We start from the raw sequence: 27,700 nt of genomic DNA on the forward strand, positions 1-27,700 counted from the left end.
GAGCCGCCATGTTGCTGTCAGAGCGGAGTGGGCCTGCGGCCTCAGGCGGGTTTTGAATCGACACCGAGAGAGAAGCGGCTCGAGCTGGGACCGGGACCGGCAGCGGAGGACATTCCGACTCCTCCGTCACCATGAGGTGGGCAGAGGCGCAGCGGCCAGGCGGACACCGCGGCGACAATGTGAGGGAACCGAGGCGGTGAAGATGGCGGCGGAGCGGCGGGAGGTCCCCCTGATGGGAGGCTTCATCCTCGGTGAGGCACCCGGGGGGGTGGGGGAGAGACCCGGGGTGGTGGGGGGGGGGGGGGGGGGGGGGGGAGAGGGACCCCGGGGGAGGGGGACGGGGACGGGGACGGGGACGGGGACCCGGGGGGGAGGGGAGGAGGAGGAGGAGGAGGAGGAGAGGGAGGGAGGGAAACTCCGGGGGGTAGAGACCCGGGGGAGAAGAGGGGGAGAGGTGGGATCCCGGGGCGGGGAATCCGGGGTGCGGGGCATGGGGAGGACCTGGGGATGTGACAGATGGATCTGGGAGACCCAGGGGTCCCATGGAGGAGATGTGGTGATCCTGGGTGAGTGATTTGGGGGGGTGGGGATGTTGGGGAAGGGCTGAGACACTTCCTGCTGCAGGGACTGTGGTTGTGGTCGTGATCTCAATGGGATCTGAATGAGTTTGGTGATGGGCTAGAGGACCATGTCCTGTTAATAGATTGACAATGGCACAAGGATAGGAAGCACTGGGAGCAGAGAGAGATTGGTCTGAATCGTGAAGCTAAAATGATGGACAGCTGAAAACAACAAGGAAGAGAGAGAGATTTAGTGATCCAGGTACATAATTCATCAAAATGTTATGAACAGTGACAGAAAATACTGAAGTGCTGGTGTTGGATCAGGATGGACAAGGTGAAACATGGCATAACACCAGATTGTAGTCCAACAGGAAAAAAGTGAAGACTGAAGATGCTGGCGATCAGAGTCGAGAGTGTGGTGCTGGAAAAGCACAGCAGGTCAGGCAGTATCCGAGGAACAGGTAAATCGACCTTTCGGGCATAAGTCCTTCATCAGGCATTCCTGAGGAAACATCTATTCCCCTGCTCCTCAGATGCTGCCTGACCTGCTGTACTTTTCCAGCACCACAAGTTTATTAGGAAGTATTAGCTTCCAGAGTGCTGCTCCTCCGCCAGGCAAGATCATACCACACAGAATTTATAGTAAACTCCAGGAAACTCCGTTTGTCCTTGACTGTTGTCAAAGTCAATGTTATATATTAACTCAGTATGATCTGTTAATCTCTCCACCTCCCATATTAATTCGGGAATGTTGGGTGAGCTCACAATCAGATCAGCCAATGATTTTCCTCAGTGGAGCAGCAGGCTTGTTGGGCTGAATGACCATCAGCTCCTAGTTTGGATTTTGAAGGAGTGACTCTGGGGTATATTGTGCATTTCTCATACTGTAGCAGCCGCCTCTTTCAAGAGGCTATCACTGATGAGACCCAGCAACAGGTGGCCTGTGGCAGCTCAGCCCTCTGCAAATCTTAGTGCTGTCATTGAAGCCAGCTGCCCCATTACTGAGGTGAAATTCCAGCAAAATGAACTACGATGGATTGGACACAGTGTCCAGAAGGTGGGCAGTAACCCCCCCCCCCTGTCAGGTCCCAATCCCTCAACCCTAAGTGACCAGTCTTCCAAGGATGGCACAAGAAAGTGCTGACACTTTGAAGTTCATCATGAAGCCCAGCAGCATTGACAGTAATAATTAGGAGGAGCTTGCAATCAATTATTCAAAACAGTAACCTACATCAAGTTATGAGTCAGAACCTTTTTCATGATGAGGCACAACTCCAGTATTTCGGTAGTGCAGCATTGTCAGACAGTCAGTACTGAGAGAGTGTGGCCGTGTTGGAATTATCTTTTGGATGAGACATTAAAATGAGGCTACTTCTGGGCTCTTGTGTTTAAATAAAACATTCCAGGGTATTACTTTGAATAAGAACAAGGGAAATGAGCTTCTATATGATATTAATCAGGATCCCACCAGCTGCACATCATCACGGCTTGGAACTAACTCAGTGTTGGTCAGAATTTGAGAACTCCTTTTCTGCCAGCACTGTGGTTGCCTATAAACCACCTGGACTGCGGCAGCTCACCACCACCTGATCCAGGCTGATAAGGGATGGGCAATAATTGCTGTACTTTTATTTTGGGTTTTTTTTTTCTTTTTTTTTCTCTTAAAAAAATTATCCCCCACACTACCGCCTAATTGCAATAGTGCTTCCTGATGAAGGGCTTATGCTCGAAACGTCGAATTCTCTATTCCTGAGATGCTGCCTAACCTGCTGTGCTTTGACCAGCAACACATTTGCAGCTTAGTTTTTACCCCAGCACCCATGTTGTGTGTGTACAGGTGTGAGACGCAGTGAGAGACACAAAAGTGTACAAATCTTTATTCAATTTCCACCACCAGGAAAAATAAGAAAACACCCGAATAATTGCTGTACTAACCCATGACATCTACTCCCTGGGGATAATTAAATCAATTTAGAGCAGATGAGCAGCTAATTGTTGGGCCTGTTTGTTTGAGAGTGTTTCTTTATTTAACTGGAAGCAATGTTGATAGACTGTGCCTACACTTATATTGTTTGTTGCTGATGAAATATTAATGGATTTAAAATTTAGGGTGTTAGGGACAGAAGATGCTTTCTATTTTTAATCAATGTTTATGTTTATTGAAGCCTTAACTAAAAGGTTGAATTATTCCATCATGAAAAAAATGAAATGATGTGCTAATGGAAACATGTTTGGGGTTGGAATTTGTAAATGTGGTTGTGAAACTGCTTTTGAATTTGCCTAGATGTGTAATATATACTTGGAGTAGTTTAATGATTTCTGGACCCAATGGATTGAGAACAACGTGTTGACTGAGCTGATGTTGTGTGCGTGGATTTTTGTTTGATTATATTGTGACATGAATACTCCCTGTGTATTTAAATGTTTTGATTGTTCAGTGTGTTTCAGTTTGCTGTGTATTAATTGGTTGTTGATTTGATGTTGAGAGGCAATGGACTAGATTTGACTCTCAAACCATGACCACCATGACTGAAAGATTCTGCTTTTGCACTCTCAGATACAGTTCTGATTTTCTGTCAGGGCTCTTTTTTCGCTATTACTGAAAGAAAATGAACGTTGCCTTGAAAGAATCAAGGAATAGACTATCACAGCACAGGAGGAAGCTATGGTGGATCAGAATGCCTATGTTGACTCTTTGAGTTATTGAAAAAATATCACTTCCCTCAAACTGCTCAATTTTTTCCTTTTTAAGTATTTATTCAGGTGCTTTTTAAAAACTATTCATAAATCTACAAGGCACAACTCAGGAGTGTGTGGAGTATTCCCCGTTAGCCTGGATGGGTGCAGCTCCAACAACTCAATAAGCCTGACACCATCCAAGACCAAGTAGCCTGGTTGATTGGCACCACGTCCACAAGCATCCCCTCCCTCCACCATTGATGCTCAGTAGCAGCGATGTGGACTATCCACAAGATGCACTGCGGAAATTCACCAAATATGCATAGCACCTTCCGAGCTGTCACTGGGATCACTTTTATCCAGAAGGACAAGAGCAGCAGAGACATGGCACACTACCACCTAAAAGTTCCCCTCCAAGCCACTCACCACCCTGGCTTGGAAATATATCACCGTTTCATCAGTGTTGCTGAGTCAAAATCCTGAAATTCCCTCCCTAAGGGCATTACGATGAAGCACAATGACTGCAGCTGTTCAAAAAAACCAGCTCAGCATCACTATCTAAAGGGCAACTGGGGAGGGCAATAGATGTTGATCCAGCCAGTGATCCCCACATCCATGACTGAGTTTTAGGAAAAAGTACTTCCAATGCACTTTCAGGCAGTGCATTCCAGGTCACAATATAACACTGCAAAAAAAACAAACTCCTACCTCCCCTGGTAGCAGTTTGCACAACTGCAGGATGACCAAAAGCATCTGTTCCTGAAGTTGTGCATTTGAAACTTTGGAGGAGCCTTTACAACCCCTCAAACATCTTCTCTGCTTTAGTTTGTTCATTCCTCATCTATACTGTAGCTGTCATTTCTTTGATTCTGTTACCTGTACTGAACACAAGTTTTATCAATCATATCTTTGAAATGTTTAACTCCAATAAGATTGAATAAGATGTTTGGGTGATGGGGATGTCGAGGGAGATACAAGTCTGCATTTTCACTCCCCTGAGGATTCTGACATTACTGGATGTCTTTTATGAATTTTTTTTTGTAAATATCTTTATTAGCAAATTTTTTTAACATTATAAACATATAAATTATTGAAAAATACAATCAATAACAAATATCAATATAATGAAAAAATACAAGTTACAATACAACTACTGTCTACTATCTACTAACCTACCCTCTAATACCAAACAAACCCTAACACTGTGCAAAGCAACACCAAAAAAACGAAAGTAAACAAAAATAAACCAAAAAAAAATACAGAACAGCTCTCCTCGGCGCAAAGCTCCCAAACAAGGAAACAGGAGCATTGTATATAAACCCGTATTAACTCAGGAGTCCCCCCCACCTCCAGGGCCCAGGGCTTAACAAATCTAACCATCCTGGTTAAACAAACGCCATAGTTAAGAGAACTGACAAATCTATATCCAAATAACTCGCATAGGGCTGCCCTGTCTTATAAAAATGGTCTGTTGTGTGGTGCACCGTGTTTGTAAAATGGTCCACGGCAAAGTGCTCCATAATTAATGTCTGCCATCCCAGCAAGCCCAGCGGGTTCTCAGACACCCAATTCATCAGAATGATCTCTCATGCACAGTATGCAAGAATATTAAATAGTTTCTTCCCATGCCCGTCTAAAGATGGTAAATTCGATAGACCTAAGAGGAGAGATATCGGGTCTACTTTGACTTCAGTCCTCAATCCCCTCCCTATCTCTCCCACCACAGCGCTCCAATAAACACCGAGCCTGTGGCATGTCCAGAAGCAATGGGTAAGAGTACCTACACTTATTTTACATTTGGGGCACACTGAAGGTGCCCCTTTTTTAAACTTGGCCAGACGGTCTGGTGCCAGATGAGCCCTGTGCAGAACTTTTAACTGCGTAGCACACGTCCTGTTACAGATTGAGATCTTACGAGTATTCTCCCATATGTTCTCCCATGTTTCAGAAGAGATCTCCACTCCCAGCTCTTGCTCCCAGGCCTCACACAACCGGTTAATATCCTGCCAGGCCCTGCCACCCAACAGGCAATAGAGGGCCTGTGGAATGTAGCAACAACCTCTCTGGATCGGGCTTGTAGGGCTCAGTGAGAAGTGTAGTCTTCTGGATGGAATCCCTAACCTGAAAAAAACAGAAGAGGTCTCTGCTGGGCAATACGTATTTGCAGCTCAGTTACTCAAAAGACACCATCACTCCCCCCCCGCCCCAAACAAGTCTCCCAAACTAGAAACTCCTCTCGCTGCCCATAGTCTGAACCCTGAGTCCATCACCCCTGTTCAGAACCCTGGCATGCCAACTATAGGTGTATGTGGCAAAGTCTTGGATAAACAATCTTCACTCTGACACATCACCCTCCATGCCTTGACTGTACTAATGACAATGGGGTTCCGGCAGTGGTCCATAACTGTCCTCATCTTATCCATGAACAACAGGATGGCAGAAATTAGTTATGGAGCACATTCCCTTGGACTTTTTTACAAACATGGTGCACCACACAACAGACAAGAGGGCACTTTGCCTGGGAGGCCTCAATATCCAGCCATATTGAGTTTGGATCGTTACCTACCCAATCACAGACCAAGGACAGCAGGGAACTCAATTGATACCTCCTGGTGCCTGGGAAATCAACTCCTCCCCTCCCTGAGGCAACTGCAATTTAGTAAGTTTGATGAGGGGCTTCCCACGATGCCAGACAAAGGAACCAAACCACCCCATAAGCTTCCGCAGCGTTGACCTGGGAAACATTATCGGGAGCATACGCATGGGATAAAGGAAACTAGAACATTCATCTTAATGAAAGATATTCGGCCCAGCCGTGAAATTGGAAGAGCCTCCCATCTCTGGAGATCTCGCCGAATATTGTCGAGCAAGTGAGCAAAGTTAGTCCGAAATTACAGATCAAACTTGGGGGTAATAAAAATGCCTAGGTACCGGAACCCTGCCCGTGACCCTTAAAAGGGAACTTAGGGCCACCTTCAACTTCTGGCACATCCTTAAGGTTCCCCAAAGGCATAGCCTCCAATTTTGCAAAGTTCACCTTATTTCCTGAAATAGCCCCAAATGAATTGACACATTGTATCAAATGGGGTGCGGAGGTCATCGGGTTCGATAAAAACAGAAGGACATCATCCGCATTCAGTGTAATCTTGTGTGCCCTCGATCCCACTTCCGGAGCGGTTATGTGGATGTTCTGACGAATGGCCGCTGCCAGCGGCTCTATCACCAACATAAATAACAACGGTGAGAGGGGGCAGCCTTGCCGACTACCCCTACCATTCCTAAAATTCCCAGAGTTCACCCCGTTGGTGATGACTGCGGCCAGGGGGTGGTGGTATAAAACCTCCACCCACCTCGCAAAGACTCCACCCAACCCAAACTATTCTAAGACATAAAAAAGATACGGCCATTCCACTCGGTCAAATACTTTGTCTGCATCTAAGGAAATCACTAACCCCTGAATCGATCGTTGCTGACAAACTTGGACCACATTCAGTAACCTTCTAATATTATTACAGGATCTACGGTCCCTTATAAAGCCTGTCTGGTCCTCTTTAATAATATGGGGCAACACCCTTTCCAATCTCAGCGTCACGATCTTGGACAGACTCTAAAAATCTGAATGTAATAGAGAGATGGGCTTGTATGAAGCACAATCCTCAGGAACCTTCCCCTCCTTAAGAATTGAGGAAATATTAGCTTCTCTCAAAGATGGTGGTAGGCGTTCATGCATATAGGAGCGATTGTACATCTCCAACATCGACCCTGACAGAATCCCTATAAACTCCTTATAAAACTCACCCGGGAGACTATCAGGGCCAGGCGCTTTCCCACTCTGAAGTTGCCTAGCTGCCTCCTGTATTTCCTGAACTGTCAAGGGGGCATTAAGGAGAGAAGCCTGTCCCAAAGTTACCCCTGGGAGGTCCAAGTTCTTAAAAAGGTCTCCATTTTAGCACTCCTGTCCTCAACCTTCAGACCGATACAATTCAGAGTAAAAGCTCTGAAAAGCCTCATTAATCTTTTTAGCATCGTATGTAAGGACCCCGGCGCTGTCTCTGATTGCAGTTATGGATTGGGGAGCACGCTTTTTCCTAGTCAGGTACGCTAAATACTTCCCTGGCCTATCCCCATATTCGAACAGCCCCTGTCTAGCAAAAGCAAGTTCTTTCTTTGCGTTCTGTGTCAGTATTGAATTCAAGGCAGCCTAAAGGGCCGTGATCCACTGTAGCTTAGTCACCGAAGACCGTGCAAAATGTGCTGCCTCTGCGGCTTTTAACTGCGTCTCAAGTAGACGCTGCTGTTCCTACTTCTGTCATTTCCGGCTAGCTGAATGGGAAATAGCTAATCCCCTAGCAAAGGCCTTAGCAGTCAACCATAGCATGGACGGATTAGTACCCGTGCCTGAGTTGATAGTCAAGAATTCCTGAAACTCCTTCAAAAGGTATTCCACAAATTTGGAATCCTTATGGAGAAAAGAGTTCAAACACCAATGTCGCAAACCTAACCCTTCACTCTTGGCCTTAACCTCCAAATATACCGCCGCGTGATCAGAGATAGCTATATTCCCAATTTTACAACCCATAATCGAATCCAGAAGGGCCGAGGGAGCCAGAAAGAAGTCAATCCTCGTGTGACATTTATGTGGGTTCGAAAAGAAGGTGAAGTCCCTGCTGGTAGGGTGAAGACATCTCCAAATATCCACCAGCCCCAACTCCTCGCATAAGTCAAACCACCTGCTTGGCCTGCGAAGAAATAGTTGGGGGCCCACAAGGCATCCTGCCCACTGTCGGATCCATAAGACAATTAAAATTCCCCCCCATAATAATGTGCCGTGTTCCAAAAATACTCAACTTAGAGAAAGCACTCATCAAAAATTTGAGGGGATGTGCCGGAGAACATTAGACATTTAAAATGCCATATTCCTCCCCATGTATCAAGGCTTTAAATATCCCAAACCGTCCCTGCTCATCCTTTCACCTGCTCTAATAATGTGAACGGAAGATTTTTCTGGATAAGTACTGCCACTCCCCTACTTTTAGTAGTAAAGGATGAAAAGAATACCCGGTCATAACCTCCCCTGTTGTAATTTCAGGTGTTCCCCATCATCAAGATGGGTTTCTTGCAACAAACCAATATCAACCCTTTCTCTCTCAAGGCTAGAAAGCACTTTTTTCCTTTTAACAGGCAAATGACTTTCCTTAATGTTCCAGGTGCACCATTTAATAAGACACTTAGCCATATCCCCTTTCAGAAGCCCTTGAACCTCCTCGGAGGGAGAACCCTGCTTACAAAGTGCCGAGCATAAGTAAATGAAGACTCGTAGAGTCGAAGAACTATATACACAAGAACTACTCTATCATAACTATAAACAATTATTACTACCAAAAAACTACAAAGAAAACCAATTATAGAACCTTGAATGGAAGACTCTTCCCCTGCCCATAGGGGGCACTCCCCCTACCCATCCCCTCCTTCACAGCTCCTTCAAACCCGGACTGTGCCCCCAGCCTTAGGCCAGAAAAAAAAACAAGGAGCTGATCCTTAACTGAAAAGACCAAGTCAGGATGAGCCCTCCACACATCCCTGGCTTCATGTCACCCCGACTTGTGACTAAAAGAGAAGCAAAACAAACAAAAACAAGGGGGAGAGACAACAAAGAACATCCACAAAATTTCCCATCAGAAAATCCAGTAATTTTTAAAAAAAGGAGCAACTTACTCCAAGGTCTTTTCCCCCCTTTCCAAAAAGGAGAAAGAAAGGAATAAAAAAAAGGAAGGGAAAACATGGGGAAAGCTAGAAAAGAGAACAAACATTAACCATGTTCTTCAGGCCAATCTGTTTATTTTAAATTATCTACGAAGTTTGTAGCCTTATCCGCCGAGTCAAATGTATAGACCGAGTCCTCGTGGCTGAAATGAAGTACTGCGGGGTAGCTCATGGAGTACTGGATGCCCGGGTTCCTCAGCCTCTTTTTAACTTCATCGAAGGACTTCCTCTTTCAAATTACAGCTGCTGAAAAATCCTGGAAAAACATGATTTTTGACCCCTTGTACAGCAGCGCCTGTGGATCTTTTCCCAGTAATCTGGAAGCTTCTATGACTTTTTGCTTGTCCTTATATGAATGGCAGTGCACTAGGATGGGCAGGGATGCTGCACCGGCCCTGACCTGTGCACTGTAACCCGATACGCCCTTTCAGTCTGACGCCTGCTGGACTCGATGTGAAGGCCCAAAAACTTCAGCAGCCAGTTTTCCCCACCTTCAGGGAGCCCGACAGTTCGGAGATTTATCCTCCGACCTCGATTTTCGAGGTTGTCGATATGGTCTCGCAAGGCCCGCACCTCTCGCTTCAGCACCTGGATCCAACTGGATGAGGACTCCATTGCAGCTTCCGAGGCCTTAGTTTGACCCTCTACCTCCTCCAGCCTCTCCCCGAGGCCCTGGATCTCCTGCTCATGCTTCTGCAGCTTGGATGTGATAGATTGGACCTGGGCACGAATCTCCCCACGGATCTCCTCAATCGCAGCCCCAACTTTGAAGATAAGTCTCTCCATCGCTGCAGCCAATTCCTGTGAGTCTGTCAGGTCCCCAAGGGGCTCAGGAGAGGCTGCTGCTGCTGCTGTCTCTGGTGTGGTAGGTGCTGCAGGGGAGTGTCCTCCCTACTGCTGTTTGTTTGCTCCTTTTCCCTTTGGCATCCTTCCCACTCCCAAATATTAACAAATGTGTTCTGTAAGTTTTTAAACTAATAATTCCACCACATACATTGGCCAGGGATGGCAAAAAACACCGGTATACCTTGGCTGTTAGGCAGAGCTGTCCACAGCAGTTCTACAGAATCACCGCCATCTTGCTGAGTCCCATCTGAAATGTTTAAGGTTTTTACATCTTGTTCCTGACTGTACCATCAAAGCAAAACATTCACAGTCTCCACAGATGCTGCCAGACCTGCTGGGTTTATCCAGTACTTCCAGTCTTTATTTGAGACTCCCAGCATCCATCATAATTTGCTTTTCTTGAAGGGAATAGCTTACTTTACCCCATTTTACCACTTTAAATATCAAAATGAAATCATCTTTAATCTTCTATATTTAAATGAATACATGATGGAGATGAGGAAACTCTTCTTTCCAAAGGTTGAGTGTGTGTGAAATTCTCTTGCCCAGAGAGTGGTGGAGATAGGATCCTTAAATATTTGTAAGGTAGAGGTGGATAGATTCTCAACTAACAGGAGTCAAACGCTGTAGGAGGAGGGTGAAAATGTGGAATTGAGGCCATAACCAGATTAGCTCTGATCTTATCGAAATGCTGGACAGAGTGAAGGCATCGATGACCTACCCCTGCTCTTAGTTTGGATGTTTGTTCAAACCTAGACTATGTAATCTGTCCTTATTATGTAAACCTTTCGACCCCAAGATCATTCTGTGAATCTGTGTTGTACACAATCTAATGCCAAGAGATCAGGAATTAAACAGTATTCAGTTTAACCAGGGGCTACTATTGCTGGAATATGAATCCCTCACCTTCGTGTTCCCTAAGATAAAGGTTAACATTCTGTAAATCCAAAAAAAATCCATTTCAGCCTCTCACATGTTACTGACTGGATTAAGATCGGCACTTGTGCTTAATACTGAGCCTCAAAGAATGTATGTCACACGATGCAAAAGCAGATATCAAGACAAAGGTGGAGCTGTCAGGACAGGTGATTGAAATGTTTATCATAGGTGAAGGGTTGTGGTTCATAAAGGAGAGGAAGAAATAAGCAGCTTTTGGGAAGGAATTTCAGAGCTGAGCTGGCTGAATGCACAGCCAGTAGCTTGAAGAGGAATCTCTGAGGGAACTCCAATTGCATTGCTGCAACCTACACAGGATGCAGCATTGGTGTATTAAAGGGATGAAGTGGGAGTTTACACAGTGTGAGTGGCAGAGCAGAGCACCTGCTTGTAATAGTGTGGTTTACTGCCTCTGGAGTACTGTGTACAGTGCTAGCCACTGGAGTAAATGGAAGGATGTTCATGTGTTGTAAGCAGTTCAAAGGCTTACCATGATATGGAGTTGTCGGTGTTGGACTGGGATGGGCAAAGTCAGAAGTCACACTCGCCAGGTTATAGTCCAAAAGATTTATTTGAAATCACAAGCTTTCAAAGCACTGCTCCTTTGTCAAGTGGTGAGAGAGAAGCACACAGGCACAGAATCTATAGGCAGAGAGATCAAAAGACCATACAAATGGTGTGAGTGGACTGTCGTATAATAAATCTCTGCAGGTGATCAAAAATACCAGAGGTTTACTTAGACTTGGAATGAGCAGATTAACTTGTGAGGAAAAGCTGGACAGTCTGTAGTGTGTAGACTGTAAGAGGTGATTTAATTTTGTTAACTGGCTTACTTTGTTTTGTCTCTGCAGCTTGTTCATTCTTTTTGGGAGACGTGGAATGTTCCGGAATGGGTAAGAGTAATTTCCTCCAAGTATGTAATACTCAAGGTAGGAGGGCGGGCACATTCTCCTCTGAAAGTAAAACCAATCACAGAGTTGATCAATTAGAGAAACAGGGCAAGGCAGAATCTTTGAGGAGTTATTCCTCAAATCAGAGATCTGGTGTCTCCTCTGCAGACAGCTCCAGCTCCACCAATCTCTGATTCGCTCTTCCCTACTCTCGTCACTGCTTGAGAAAAAGAGTCAATGACAGCAATGATCTGAGAGGGAAGCTGGGATTGGAGGAGCTGAGCTGGCTGCTTCCTAAGCATGAGGAGATTTTATTGAGATTGGAGTAAGTTCTGGGAAGTGGTTGCTCAGCCTACCCAAGTGAGGTGACTGCCTGTTGTGGCAGTGCCCATGTCCCAGCCAGTTGGCTGGGCTGGCTCTGAATTTCAGCCAGGCTGGTCACCATGATGTTTTGAATTTTGCTATAACGCTTTGAAACTAGAGTGAACGCATTGTTTGTTTTGTCCCCTACTTTTAGCGTAAAAACATGAGTGAGCTTGATGATTATGCATTTTACATATATATATATATATATATAAAAAAGGATTCTGCTGCAATCACACATTTATTTTCTCCATATACAAATTGTTTCACATCAACAAGTCTCCATCTTACATTCCTTTTGGGATTTAATTTAAAATCCAATCTTAATCCTGAACTTTAATTTATTTCATTCCCTAAATTGCCTTGCGCCAAATATTTATTTTGATAAATGTTTAGAATATGTATGCATACAGTCTTTGCTATTTGTGCTTTTGTGATTCTAAAATAGAAATCCCTAAGACAATTTAACATAAATACTGAAGATATTGTTGCTGCATGAGTGCATCATTGAATGGAAGAGCTAGTGAGAATGAAGACAGCGCTTCTGAAAACCAAAAAAACTAGTTCTTAACAATATCTCACATAATTAAATAATATGTTGAAGCATTGTCCATGTCGAGAGGCTGATAAGCAAATACAGGTAATAAGGCCAGTGGAGGCTGAAAGAAATAATGAAGAGGACACCTAGAACAAGACTACTCTCTGGTTAGCTAACCCTGAATGGTTAGGCAGGTTTGGAGACAGAAGAATGAACAGACCTGGCAAGGTTACACACCAAATTTTAAAGAGGTTTGTAGGGAATACTAGGGTGAACAACATTAACCATACTTGATGTGGATGTAACAGAATCCTCTCCTATAAAACATCTTTATCACTTAGGTCTTAAGAATCAGACCCAGGTGAAAACAGGAATCCAATCAATATTGGAAAAGCTGCTGAATTGAATCCAGTCAACGCAGCTGGAATTCCCTGGTTGTGTTAGTGCCTAAGTCTGATGTGTCAACCACGTTCTGTATCAACAACAGTAAAGTCGACATCCAGTCCCTGTACACCTCCATCCACCATGACCAGGGCCTCCAAGCCCTCCGTTTCTTCCTCTCCCGACGTCCCCACCAGTACCCTTCCACTGACACGCTCATTCGATTGGCTGAACTGGTCCTCACCCTCAACAGTTTCTCTTTCAAATCCTCACACTTCCTCCAGATGAAACGGGTAGCCATGGGCCCCAGCTATGCCTGTCTCTTTGTCGGCTACGTAGAATAGTCCAACCTCCGTAGTTACACCAGTACCACTCCCCACCTCTTCCTCCGCTACATTGATGACTGCATTGGTGCCATCTCGCATAAACTGCCTCATCCGCCAACATTTCTGCCACCTCCAAACGGACCCCACCACCAGGGATATATTTCCCTCCCCACCCCTTTCTGCAAAGACCGTTTCCTCTGTGACTACCTGGTCAGGTCCATGCCCCCACAACTCACTCTCCCACCGCAGGAATTGCAAAACCTGCGTCCACACCTCCTCCCTCACCTCCATCCAAGGCCCCAAAGGAGCCTTCCACATCCATCAAAGTTTTACCTGCACATCCACCAATATCATTTATTGTATCCGTTGCTCCCGATGTGGTCTCCTCTACATTGGGGAGACTGGATGCCTCCTAACAGAGCGCTTTAGAGAACATCTCTGGGACACTCACACCAATCAACCCTACTGCCCCGTGGCCAAACATTTCAATTCCCCCTCCCACTCTGCCGAAGACTTGCAGGTCCTGGGTCTCCTCCGCTGTCACTCCCTCATCACCCGACGTTTGGAGGAAGAACGCCTCATCTTCTGCCTCGGAACACTTCAACCCCAGGGCATCAATGTGGACTTCGCCAGTTTCCTTATTTCTCCTCCCCCCCACCTTACCCCAGTTCCCACCTTACCCCAGTTCCAACCTTCCAGCTCAGCACCATCCTCATGACCTGTCCTACCTGCCAATCTCCCTTCCCACCTATCCGCTCTACCCTCCTCTCCAACCTATCACCTTTACCCCTTCCTCCATCCACCTATTGCACTCTCAGCTACCTCCCCACAAGCCCCACCCCCTCCCATTTATCTCTTCACTCCCGTGGCTCCCTGCCTCATTCCTGATGAAGGGCTCTTGCCCGAAACATCGATTTTCCTGCTCCTCAGATGCTGCCTGACCGGCTGTACTTTTCCAGCACCACTCTAATCTTGGCAGTAATGAGGGCAGATTCATACTGATTCCCTCACTTGGAAGGCTGCATTGGTAATGCTAGATTTCTTATCAAAATGGATTTGTTAAAAGAATATTTAATACCTGAGCTGAAGACATATCAGCCTCTAAAACTAGACAGTCTTTTACAAAATCAGACAATGCCATTTGGTCTGAAAAGTGTTCCAGCAACTTTTTAGAGCCTGATTATCCAATTGGCACCCTGTGTGCCTTATTTCCTAGTTTATCTTGATGACGTATTGGTATCTCTCTCTCACTGCACCCCCCAGGTCATCTCCTCTGCACAGAAACTCTTCAGCCACCTATCCCACCTCCATCGCCCCTCCCCCAAGTCCCTCCTCCCTACCTTTTATCTTAGCCTGCTTGGCTACTCTCTCTCATTCCTGATGAAGGGCTTATGCTCGAAACGTCGAATTCCCTGTTCCTGAGATGCTGCCTGGCCTGCTGTGCTTTGACCAGCAACACATTTTCAGCTGTGATCTCCAGCATCTGCAGACCTCATTTTTTACTCGACGTATTGGTATGCTGTGACACTCGGGAGAGTGATTTGAAAGAAATGAGAACTTCATTTAGGCAACTGCATTTGACTGATTTGGTGATAAACCTTGCCAAAGGTAAATTTGCATTGGCATGACTAACCTACCTAGGGCACAAACAGTATGACAGGCCAAGTGCTGCCAAGAACAGCCAGGTGCAAGTGTCACCCTGTTTCCCTATCCCTGGATCAGTCAAAGCAAACACTCAGAGGCACGGTATGGCTTTCCCTCCTTCATCTTTATTTCAGGCCCTGGAGGCGGAGAAAACGATCGCCCATGTGCACAGGGACACAAGTTCATGGTCTTCTCTTGAACAGCAGATTCTTAAGGAATTATATAGTCACTTACAGAGAGCAGCTTCCAAATAAGGCAACCTCTATTGATTGGGTGAATGTTACAATCAGTGAGCATCAGCAGTAATGATGAAGCCATCTGTTCTTAGCCTTGTTAACTGGCTTCACATAATGAAAGCTTTTTCAACTTGTTAAATAGCTTTACATAAGGAATGCTTTTCCACCTCTCAACCCACTACCCTTGCCTCCAGTGCCTCATTGTTTATTGCAAGTTCTTATCTGATCTAAGTCAAGCTAGCTGAGCCTTTGTCTCACACAACTCAAACCTTAACTCTTTCCTTACCTGCTCATACCTTATAGACTTTCTCACAAGTATTAGTGCTGTTCTGTATCCCAGAAACTAAACAGGGATGCATTGAGACCATTGGGGATGTGTGACTTTGATTGTAAGTTTGTACCAAATGTCAGCACTATAGTGGCTCTATCGATGGATTTGTTAAGAGGCCATAGAGTCCTACAACAAGGAAACGGACCCTTTGGTCCAACCAGTCTATAGTCCCACTTGCCTGCTTCTGGTCCATATATCCCGCTAAACATTTTCTATTTATGTACTTATCCAAATAATGTATTTGTACCCACATTCCCCACTTCCTCTGGAAGTTCATTCCACATTTGAACCACCCTCCGGGTAAAAACGTTTCCCCATATTTTTAAATCTCTCACCTTAAAAATGTACCCCCTAGTCTTGAAATCCCCTATCATAAGGAAAAGATAACTACCATTATCTATTTATACCCTTCATTATTTTATAAATTTCTATAAGGTCACGTCTCAACCTCCTACTCTTCAATGAAAAAGTCCCAGCCTTTCCTTATAACTCAAGCCTTCCATACCTGGCAACATCCTGGTAAATCTCTCCTGAACCATCTCCAGCTTGATAATATCCTTCCTATAACTGGGTGACCAGAACGAGACACAATATTCCAGAAGAGACCTCCCCAACCTTCTGTACAACCACAATGAAATTTCCCAGCTCCTATACTCAGAGGACTGAGCAAAGGCAAGCATACTAAACACTTTTTTAACCACCCTGACTATATGTGTCGAAAATTCTACATAGCCATGGAGAAGGAGAGAAGCAGGCACAATGGGAGGATATTTAATTGGGGAAAAGGAAACTATGATGCTATCAGACATGAGTTGAGAAGCATGGACTGGGAGCAATTGTTCCATGGAAAGGGCATGTGGAGACTGTTCCTTAAACAAACAGTTGTTGCGAGTGATGCATAAATGTGTTCCTCTGAGACAGGCAAGAAGGGGTAAGATAAAGGAACCTTGGATGACGAAAGTGGAGGAGCTTCTCTTCAAAAGAAAGAAGGCAGCTTACATAAGATGGAGGAAGCGAGGGTCTTGCTCAGCTCGAGAGGATTACAGGCAGGCGAGGAAGGAGCTCAAAAATGGTCTGAGGAGAGCCAGGAGGGGGCACGAGAAAGGCTTGGCAGGAAGGATTAGGGAGAATCCAAAGGCATTTTACACTTATGTGAGGAATAAGAGAATGATCAAGGAAAGAGTAGGGCTGATCAGGGATAGCATAGAGAACTTGTATATAGATTCTGAGGAGGTAGGGGAAGCCCAAAATGAGTGTTTTGCTTCTGTCTTTACTAAAGAAAAGGACCTTGTAGTGAATGAAACCATTGAGGAGCGGGTAAGCATGCTGAATGGATAGAGATTGAGGAAGCTGGTGTGCTGTAAATTTTGACAAACATTAAGATTGACAAGTCGCCAGGGCCAGACCAGATTTGTCCTCGGCTGCTTTGGGAAGCGAGAAATGTGATTGCTTCGCCACTTGCAAAGATCTTTGCATCCTCTCTCTCCACTGGAGTCGTACCTGAGGACTGGAGGGAGGCAAATGTAAATCCTCTCTTCAAGAAAGGAAATAGGGAAATCCCCGGCAATTACAGGCCAGTAAGTCTCACGTCTGTCGTCTGCAAGGTGTTAGAAAGGATTCTGAGGGATAGGATTTATGACCATCTGGAAGAGCATGGCTTGATTAAATGCAGTCAGCACGGCTTTGTGAGGGGCAGGTCATGCCTCACATTGAGTTCTTTGAGAATGTGACTAGACAAGTTGATGAGGGTCGAGCTGTGGATGTGGTGTATATGGACTTCAGCAAGGCATTTGATAAGGTTCCCCATGGTAGGCTCATTCAGAAGGTCAGGAGGAATGGGATACAGGGAAATTTAGCTGTCTGGATCCAGAATTGGCTGGCCAACAGAAGACAGCGAGTGGTAGTAGAAGGAAAATATTCTGCCAGGAAGTCAGTGGTGTGTGGTGTTCCACAGGGCTCTGTCCTTGGGCCTCTACTGTTTGTAATTTTTATTAATGACTTAGATGAGGGGATTGAAGGATGGGTCAGCAAGTTTGCAGACGACACAAAGATTGGAGGTGTCGTTGACAGTATAGAGGGCTGTTGTAGGCTGCAGCGGGACATTGACAGGATGCAGAGATGGGCTGAGAGGTGGCAGATGGAGTTCAACCTGGATAAATGCGAGGTGATGCATTTTGGAAGGTCAAACTTGAAATTTGAATACAGGATTAATGACAAGATTCTTGGCAGTGTGGAGGAACAGAGGGATCTTGGTGTGCAGGTACATAGATCCCTTAAAATGGCCACCCAAGTGGACAGGGTTGTTGAGAAAGCATATGGTGTTTTGGCTTTCATTAACAGGGGGATTGAGTTTAAGAGCCATGAGATCTTGTTGCAGCTCTATAAAACTTTGGTTAGACCACAGTTGGAATACTGTGTCCAGTTCTGGTCGCCCTATTATAGGAAAGATGTGGATGCTTTGGAGATGGTTCAGAGGAGGTTTACCAGGATGCTGCCTGGACTGGAGGGCTTATCTTATGAAGAGAGGTTGACTGAGTTCGGAATTTTTTCATTGGAGTAAAGGAGGAGGAGAGGGGACCTAATGGAGGTATACAAGATAATGAGAGGCATAGATAGAGTCGATAGCCAGAGACTATTTCCCAGGGCAGAAATGGCTAACACCAGGGGTCATAGTTTTAAGCTGGTTGGAGGAAAGTATAGAGGGGATGTCAGAGGCGGGTTTTTACACAGAGAGTTGTGAGAGCATGGAATGTGTAGCCAGCAGCAATTGTGGAAGTGAGGTCATTGGGGACATTTAAGAGACTGCTGGACATGCATCTCGTCACAGAAATGTGCGGGTTCGTACATTAAGTTTACCTTACATGAGGATCAATGGTTGGCACAACATCGTGGGCTGAAGGGCCTGTTCTGTGCTGTACTGTTCTATGTTCTAATTCTATACCTGAACTCCTGGGTCTCTCTGTTCCATAATCCTGCCCAAGGCCCTGCCATTAATTGTATAAGCCTTACCTTGTTTATTGTTGCAAAAGAAAACTGAGGTCGTGTGGTCTTGGAAGTGCCAGGTGTCTTTTGAGAAGGTCAAAGCCATTTTAACCAATGAACTAATTTGAAGGATGGTGAGGAACAGGTTTAGTTTCAAATACTATGGAAATATCTAGAGGTTTTTTATAAGAGGTTATTAAAAGTTCACTGGACATTGTCGATTTGTTTTAGTGATGGCTTCTGGTGGCTCAGTGGTGAGCACTGCAGCCTCCCAGCACCAGGGACCCAGGTTTAATGTCTGCATTAGGCTACTGGGTATATGGATAGGAAGGGTTTAGAGGGATATGGGTTGGATGCTGGCAGGTGGGACTAGATTGGGTTGGGATATCTGATTGGCACGGACGGGTTGGACCGAAGGGTCTGTTTCCGTGCCGTACATCTCTATGACTCTACTGCCTGAAGTGCTGGATGTCTTGAAATGCATCAAGGTGAATAAATCCCCAGGACCCGAAGAGGTGTACCCTAGAACTCTGTGGGAAGCTAGGCAAGTGATTGCTGGGCCTCTTGCTGAGATATTTGTATCATTGATAGTCAGTGTGGGTTTCCTCTGGGTGCTCCGGTTTCTTCTCACAATCCAAAGATTAGATTAGATTAGATTACTTACAGTGTGGAAACAGGCCCTTCGGCCCAACAAGTCCACACTGACCCGCCGAAGCGCAACCCACCCATACATTTACCCCTTACCTAACACTACGGGCAATTTAGCATGGCCAATTCACCTGACCCGCACATCTTTGGACTGTGGGAGGAAACCGGAGCACCCGGAGGAAACCCACGCAGGCACGGGGAAAACGTGCAAACTCCACACAGTCATTCGCCTGAGTTGGGAATTGAACCCGGGTCTCAGGCGCTGTGAGGCAGCAGATGTGCAGGTCAGGTGAATTGGCCGTAGTGGTAGGTGTGTTAGTCAGGGGAAAGTATAGGGTAGGGAAATGGATCTGGGGAGGTTACTCTTCGGAGGGCCGGTTTGGACTTGTTGGGCCGAAGGGCCTGTTTCCATACTGTAGGTAATCTAATCTAAACTTCTGTAAATTACACAGTTGGTGATAGCTCGTTGCTTTGTTTTGACCACTGCTGCCGCTGCTTTACTTTTTGAATCGTGACTGACTTTTCATTTCTGAGAACCAAGCCCACGTGTTGAGTTCAGGGTGGGAAGTATTTATTTCCACAAATTGTACAGTGCAAAAAGAGGTCATTTGACCTATCATGTCTGCACCGGCTCTCCAATTCTTTTGCCTTCTCTTTCTCTGTTACCACATCTTCCCTCCTAATCTCTCTCACGAAATGGAGACAGCTAATAATTTCAGAATGAGATTGGATGTTCACTTGAAGAAAAATAACTTTCGAGGCTCCACGAATGCAACTAGAGAATGGGACTGTCTGGACTGTTTGTATGGGTGGGCCCAATGGCCGAATTGTCTCTTGTACTTTGACAATATATCTTTGGGCCTCTGCTTCACTGTAGCATCAGAGTAATGCATTGGTCTGTCACTGCAGCCCTCATTCAGAGTGCATCTGGCATGACCACTGCAATGAAGATCTATCACTGACTAATCAGTTTATAAGTCAGCCTATTAGGGATCCTGCAGATTTCTCACTGTACCAAGGGCATGTGAATGAAGCTGTCTAATGAGGTTGGGCTGAGCCAGGTTAAGTCTGACTGTTTCCTGAACTAGTTGCATCGATCAAACCATTCTGCTCAACCTACTGAACTACCTAACCTGCACACCTTTGGACCGTTGGAGGAAACTGGACCACCCAGAGGAAACCAAAAGAGACACATGAAAAATGTGTAAATTCCATACAGACTGTTGCCAGAGGCTAGAATTGAACCCAGGACCTTTGCACTCTTGAGCTAGCTGTGCTAACCACTGAGCCACGGTGCCTCCCCAAAGGCATCACAATTTTCATGAAAAAAAAAGGTTCTAACCATTTATGTGAAATTTGTGGCTCACTCATGCTACTGATGTATTTCTGAAGCAGTTAGCTGTGTTATCTGAAAATTCAACATTAAAAAAATGTGGAAATGTAAAACTGAGGTCAGTTATTGTTCATTGCACTGAGCGGGGAGAGGGCTGACAATTTTATTTTCTCCATGTTGCAATGGTTGATCTCAATGTGCACATTTCCTTTTTCCCTGTTCTTTCAGCCGCCTGCCATGGGAGGCTGGAGCCACACAAAGAGCAACGTGGAGTTATCTACAGCCCCTCCTGGCCCATGAATTATCCTCCATCTATGAATTGCAGCTGGTACATCCAGGGGGACTATGGAGACCTCATAACCATCAGGTACTGGGCCTGAGTTTTCAGTTTGACAGCGTGCTTTGCAGCAACTTGCCTTCCTGATTAGTAAGTAACTTGGTGAGCAGGACACTGTCCTCTCTCCCATTAGGTACACTTGCCAGTGTAGCACAGTTAGTGAGGGAGCTCCCAGATAGGTCCTTTTAGGATATGATTATGGTTGGTTTCACTGTAGGGTTCATGGGGTTGCTTCTGATCACCATTGACTAACTGAAATGTGCATTGTTTCATCGTTTGTGTGCAATACCATGGTGGGTATGGTTTTCGGTACATTCAGGGAAAAGATGCTTGAGTTAAGTCAGGAGGGTTAGCACAAAGAGGCAGTTAATCAGTCCAGTCTGAGTCGTGTTCAGTAAAGAGTCGTATTGGATTTGAAGTGTTAACTCTGTTTCTCTCTCTACAGATACTGTCAGGCTTGCTAAGTTTCTCCAGCATTCTCTGGATTTGTTTCAGATCTCCAGCATTATTATCATAGGTGGGGAATATCTGGTGCAGAGTGGGAGTTACTCAGTTGTGGGATTTATCCAGCATGAGGCTGACTTTCTTTCTCTCAATTTTCCAGCTTTCAGAATTTTGACCTAGAGAATTCTCACAAATGTACGGTGGACTGGCTGATGGTTGGACCAGCCCCAAAGCGAGAGGAATACAGAATGTGTGGCTCATACACCCCCCAACCCTTCATCTCCACCAGAGACCATGCGTGGATCTTCTTTCATTCCGATCCGACTAGCTCAGGGCGCTCTCGGGGATTCCGATTGTCCTATATCCGAGGTGTGCCTGATAAACCCACTGGTTGTATTGTGTTGGTGGGAGGATGACTGCTGATATAAGGGTTAATGGGTGGATTAAAAAGAAAGATTTCCACTTGTGAAAAAGCCCACGACAGGGGCCATAATTACAAGATATTCCGTAATAAAACTTTCCACACAGAGTGATTACCACATGGAAATTATGAACACAAGATGAGGTTAAGGTAAATATTGTTGCATTTTAGACAAGCTAGATAAACAGAAGGGAGAAAGCCATAGAAAAACATGCTAAGTGTGATGAAAACTCATTAATGGTTGGAAATTTGGGTTCTAAAGTGGAAGAAAATGTGAAGGATGACTTGTTTTCTTTTAAGAAGGTCAGAAAGTCACTTTGAGCAGAGGTAAACACAGCATTTCCAAGAAATTATGAATTTAGGTCAAGATCCAGGAAGGGATTTGTGCAGTCATTGATAAAATGTAGATCTATCAAAGCCAGGTCTCTGTCTAGGGTTGGAGTTATCCACTTTCCCCATGAACAGGATTGTTGAAATGAGGCTGGGAAGAAGGGAGGGCCTGTTCAGCAAGACTCACTTGTTCCTGTGCTGCACACTGTGTTGCTGCAGTGCCTGAGGTTGTGATCTTTTACTGTTCACACAGGGAGACTGACTCAGAGCAGCTGCAAGCCGGATGAATTCCTGTGTGGGAATGGGAAATGTATCCTGAGCACGTGGAGATGTAATGATATGGATGAATGTGGAGATAACTCTGATGAGCAGGATTGTCAGCTCCCTCCGACCATGCCACATACAAGCCAGTGTTCAACTAGAACTTTCCATTGCCTGGTTAATGATGTCCCCCAGTGCCTCTCGCTGAAAGTTCGGTGCGATGGCAGCGTGGATTGTGACCAGGGGACGGATGAGGAAAATTGTCCTGATACCAGCTGTGGCAAGAGAATGGGCAATTTCTATGGTTCGTTTGCTTCACCTGACTACTTCCGGTCGCAGCAAGACCGGGCACAGTCGGACTGTATGTGGGTGGTGGACACTCAGGACAGCAGGCACATTGTGCTGCAACTGAACCTACAGTTGGGCTACAATGATAAGGTGCATGTGTATGATGGAGCAAGCAGGCAGCAGGGCAGACTGCTTCAGGCATTGTCGTTCCGTAATAATCGGCACACTGTCACCATTGAGTCCTCACAAGGTCAAATCACCGTCTTCTACCATACTGACCCTGGCAGCACAGGCCATGGTTTCAATGCCACATACCAGGTGAAAGGCTACTGCCTTCCACAAGAGCACCCTTGTGGGAATGATGGGGGCTGTTTTGCAGACACTCAGCGCTGTGATGGTTGGTGGCACTGTCCGAATGGCAAGGATGAGGAGAACTGTGCTGCCTGCCAAAAGGATGAATATCCATGTGGGGGCACCAGTGGCATGTGCTACCCGCTGGCAGACCGCTGTAACAACCAGAAGAACTGCCCTGATGGCGCTGATGAGAAAAACTGCTTCTCCTGCCAGCCCGGGAATTTTCACTGTGGTACCAAGATCTGCATCTTTGAGCAGTGGCGATGTGATGGCCAGGAGGATTGCCAGGATGGCAGTGATGAGCAGAACTGCCTGGTGGTGGTGCCAAGGAAAGTGATCACAGCTGCCTTGATTGGAAGCCTGATATGTGGCCTCCTGCTGGTCATTGCCTTGGGCTGTGCTTTCAAGCTGTACTCCCTCAGGACCCGCGAATACAGGTACCATAGCCAGAGCTGTACATCTCCATCACAGTCACACACGCTGTTGGGTTTCAGTAAAAAATAAACTCAACAAAGTTTTAAATGAAGAATATTCACTATTACTAATTTGTAAGATTACGCTAGATCAGAGCAAGGGAGCTTTTACTACGAGGGCTGAGGGCCCTCATTATGATCTTTTTTCAAAATATCTGCTCCCACAACATGGATAAACTTTGTTGAAAAATCACTCTGCTCCCACTTGGTCCTGATTCACCAGCATGGTGCTACTCCAGGACTGACTGTCTGAGAGTGTGGCTGACCCTGCAACAGTGCAGCGTCCCCTCAGGGCTGACCCTCTGACAGTGCGGCGCTCCCTCAGCGCTGACCCTCCGACAGTGCGGCGCTCCCTCAGCGCTGACCCTCCGACAGTGCGGCGCCCCCTCAGCGCTGACCCTCCGACAGTGCGGCGCCCCCTCAGCGCTGACCCTCCGACAGTGCGGCGCCCCCTCAGCGCTGACCCTCCGACAGTGCGGCGCCCCCTCAGCGCTGACCCTCCGACAGTGCGGCGCCCCCTCAGCGCTGACCCTCCGACAGTGCGGCGCCCCCTCAGCGCTGACCCTCCGACAGTGCGGCGCCCCCTCAGCGCTGACCCTCCGACAGTGCGGCGCCCCCTCAGCGCTGACCCTCCGACAGTGCGGCGCCCCCTCAGCGCTGACCCTCCGACAGTGCGGCGCCCCCTCAGCGCTGACCCTCCGACAGTGCGGCGTCCCCTCAGCGCTGACCCTCCGACAGTGCGGCGCCCCCTCAGCGCTGACCGTCTGTCATGTAGTAACTGCATCATCAACTATGGTATCAGTTGGGATTATGTAGATCTGAGTTCGGTGTTTTTGAATTTATATTGTTCTGAACCACAATGTTTCCTTTTACAGATCAGGTTTCCTTTTTTGTTTTAGAGCTTTTGACACCCCCATGACCCGGCTGGAGGCAGACTTTGTGCAACGTGAGGCTCCCCCATCATATGGCCAGCTGATTGCCCAGGGACTCATCCCACCTGTCGATGACTTCCCTGTCTACAACCCAGCTCAGGTAACCCCTCAGCTCAACTAACTGTCAGCTCTTCAGGAAGGAAGGTAAAGCTCCGTGTTGTAGGGAGCGAATTCAGTTTCCTAGGATCCAGGATCTAGAAGGTACAGGTGGTGGAGGGGCAAGAGGAAGCTACCAATTCAGTTCAAGAGCAAGAGGGTACATTTGAGGAAGTGATGCCTGGGTGGCAGATGGGCTCGAACGGTTACTGGGTCAGTGTGAAGAAGCGCAATTAGCTCCTTGCAGTTGTTGGAAGTGAAGGTGGACGGGATAAGGGCGAGTGCTTTACAAAGATGTTATGTAACGGAAAACTGTAGTTTGGCCAATTATTTCATTTCAGGGTTATCCTAGAACAGTGAGTAGTTTCAACAAGGCGTGGGTCTCCATAATGCTTTCTGGGGTCTCTCCACATCGGCTGGGAGATGTCTAAACCAGTTGTCCACCATATCTGTTCAGGTTGCATGGAACCCAGAGGATTTATTTTAGTGATGTTGATTGAGAGATAAATGTTAGTGAAGACATTGGGGAAAGTAGAGCCACTAAATATCTTGCATTCACCCAGGAGGCTGAATGTCTCAGTTGAAAGACTAAGCTTGTGTGTGAAGCCTTGTCAGGGTGGGGATGTAAATAAGGGGTCTATGGAGCTGTCCTCCCTGATGGGTCATTACTCCGAATGGAGTGGGACTGTTTTGTATGTTCTGGAATCTGCAGGCTTCAGTGTCAATTGAAGATGCCAGGCCAGATTCTGTGAAGCTTCTAAGCTGTTTTTCTCTGTTTTCAGGCCTCTGTCCTGCAGAACTTACGCTCAGCTATGAGACGCCAAATTCGTCGCCACGCTACACGCAGGATGTCCTCTCGTGGACGCCTCAACAGGATTTGGAGCAGGTTCTTCCAGAGACCCAGGGGCTGGGGGCTTATACCTCTGCTCACCCCCACCTCTGCCTCAAATGCTCCATCTTGTCATCTGGGTCAGAGTGAGACAGTGCGGAACTGCCAACAAGAGGAGAGCCGGCGGAGCTGTGTGCAGCCTCGAGAGGAGCCTGACTCAGAGACAGATACAGAGACCGAGCGGCCAGTTGGTGAAACTTCGCGGATCACAACAGATGCCTTGATGTTAGAAAACTCAGTGCCAAAAGCGTCTTCGTCACCCAGCTCCGATAGTCAGACAGAGCTACAGACCCCGTGCTTGCTGCACTCTTCAAGCTCTGAGGAGACTTGTAGTGCTGACTTTGACTTTCCTCTCAGGCAGTCATCACGAAGCAGCTGTAGCAGAGGTGTGCGTATCCGCGACCCCCTGTCTGGCACTCTGGAGTGGAGCTTTAGCAGCCGCCGACACCGTTTTCGCCCTGGCTCTCGCACTGTGTCCATGAGGTCTGGGGGAGGCAGGGCCAGGAGCTCGATTACCATGAATATAACCGTGCTGGGGAGAAATTACTTCTCAGCAGAATCCGACCATCCCCAAGATCCCAGGCAGCAGGGTTTCACCTCGGTTCCTCCTACATGCAGGAGTCAGTGCTGCAGTTGCCCAGAATCTGTGATAGAAAGACCATGCTCCCTATCAATGCCTCACCACAAACACATCTGTGCAGAGAGCCCATCCCCAGACCCTTCCTTCCGGAACCCCTTCCGTCAGTCAGACTCCAGGAGTGATGAGCCAGCCCTGCTTGATTGCTAAGAACCATCCCCTTATCTCCACACTGATATTTTCAATGGGGAACGCTTTCTGATATTTTTATTGCTACAGTATTTTTAAAACCGTTGTTTCCCTCTCCAACAACCAAAAAAAAAGGAGAACCACATATCACTGAAGCTGCTTTTGAATGTAATGCGTTATCATGGGGATTGTGCTGGATTCAGCAGCAAGTCCTTAATTGGAACACCAGTTGCATTTACAATCACCTGACATTTGTTGTGTCGTCAATGTTATTTAAAGCATTTAGCCATTGTATGGTTTAATACGTGGCTGTAAATGTTGATGAGACTTTGAAATGTCCTATTTATACAGTCAAACCCATCATTCCTGAAGAGTGCCAATGAATCTCAGGAGTTGACATGAATACACAGCAATATGATTCTCACCACTGCAGATGGTATCTTGGTTTTGTTCTGTAATACCTGCTTCCAGGAAATAGTCAGAGGTTACTTCAGAATCTCCATGCAAAATTCCGGATGACCTCTCACCGTCATAACCATTCTAGACTATTAACAGACAGGTTTGAGGCGGTGATTTGTTGACGGACTGATTATTGCAACAGTCTTTAAGTTTCTGTTGAACCCTCTGGCTTCTCTATACATTTTATCTTAAGTTTATCTATCTGTTGCTTTCTGACTCTGTCTTTCTCTGCCTTCCCAGTCTGCATCTGTCTCTCTATAGTTTATTTCACTGGATTTGCTCTTCCCTGTCCTGTTTCCTCTCTGTCTGGAGTTTAACTGTAGTTTTCTTTCTCTCTCAATTCTCCAAACTCTTCCCTTCTGTCTTTTCATTCTCTCTCTCTTCTCGCTGCCCTCTCTTTCCTTCGTCTCTCCCTTGATACTTATTTTCTTTTTCTCCTCTGTCCCCTCTCTCTGCACTGTAAATTCCCTGTGTCCAGTGTGGGCCATTGACCACTCTTTATCTGTGGTTTCTCATTGTCACTGTTCAATTATTTTTGCTTCTTTTCCTTGTGATTATCCTTTGACTCAATGAAAACTTTGGGATAGAGCTGCTAAATGTGGAAACCAAGCAAAATATCGAATAGCAATCCTGTTTTATGATAGCTTGTACAAGAAGGGGAGCTCGGTTAAAACATGCGATGATGCAGGGGCCTAAAGTGTGTTCCTCAATGAAAGTGCCCACATGGAAACTGCTCCCTGGAATAAGTAATGTGCTGTCTGTGGGAGGGTAGGGATGGATCAAGATCTATTCTGTCATTGGATTACCAACTTGTACTGTGATTCAGGTCTACTTCCTGATGCTGAGATTTACACAAATGTCCACTGTACATTTCTACCAAAATGTTAGAGCTGTGCAGGCACATACCTTCACATTAAAATACTTTATCTTCAGTCAAGCTCCTATGAGCAATGTGCTCTGTGGGGTGAATGCATTGTCGTTTGGATTGAATTATGCAAGAATGTCACCATGTCAAATTGAATTATGAAAACAACTACTGATTGCATGGTTGATTCACTCCATGTAATGACAAGCTGTGTTTGGAAAGAGCAATTTCATCTTAAAAAAAAACTGTGTGCAGTCACGAGGGTCCATTTATTGCTGTACAGCAGCAGTCCTGGTAGGATGTCACTGTATAACACTGGGGTACAG

The 27,700-nt window shown here is 46.2% G+C and overlaps 1 protein-coding gene across 1 annotated transcript; it reads left to right on the forward strand.

Annotated features, from left to right (window-relative positions):
* On the forward strand, window positions 1-27,446 carry lrp3 (low density lipoprotein receptor-related protein 3). Its single transcript, XM_060837914.1, has 7 exons — window positions 1-251; window positions 11,639-11,680; window positions 20,688-20,826; window positions 21,401-21,609; window positions 22,245-23,331; window positions 24,267-24,399; window positions 25,178-27,446. The coding sequence occupies exons 1-7, from the start codon at window positions 203-205 to the stop codon at window positions 26,069-26,071; spliced, it is 2,553 nt and encodes an 850-aa protein (XP_060693897.1). The 5' UTR covers window positions 1-202; the 3' UTR covers window positions 26,072-27,446.
* The last annotated feature ends 254 nt before the right edge of the window (window positions 27,447-27,700 follow it).

This window comes from Hemiscyllium ocellatum, chromosome 17, assembly GCF_020745735.1.
Source record: "Hemiscyllium ocellatum isolate sHemOce1 chromosome 17, sHemOce1.pat.X.cur, whole genome shotgun sequence".
Lineage (NCBI taxonomy): Eukaryota > Metazoa > Chordata > Chondrichthyes > Orectolobiformes > Hemiscylliidae > Hemiscyllium > Hemiscyllium ocellatum.

Coding starts and splice junctions, on each gene's coding strand:
- lrp3 (XM_060837914.1), top strand. CDS start 203: ATGGCGGCGGAGCGGCGGGAGGTCCCCCTGATGGGAGGCTTCATCCTC. Junction 252..11,638: donor GATGGGAGGCTTCATCCTCG/GTGAGGCACCCG, acceptor TTGTCTCTGCAG/CTTGTTCATTCTTTTTGGGA. Junction 23,332..24,266: donor CTCAGGACCCGCGAATACAG/GTACCATAGCCA, acceptor TTTTTGTTTTAG/AGCTTTTGACACCCCCATGA.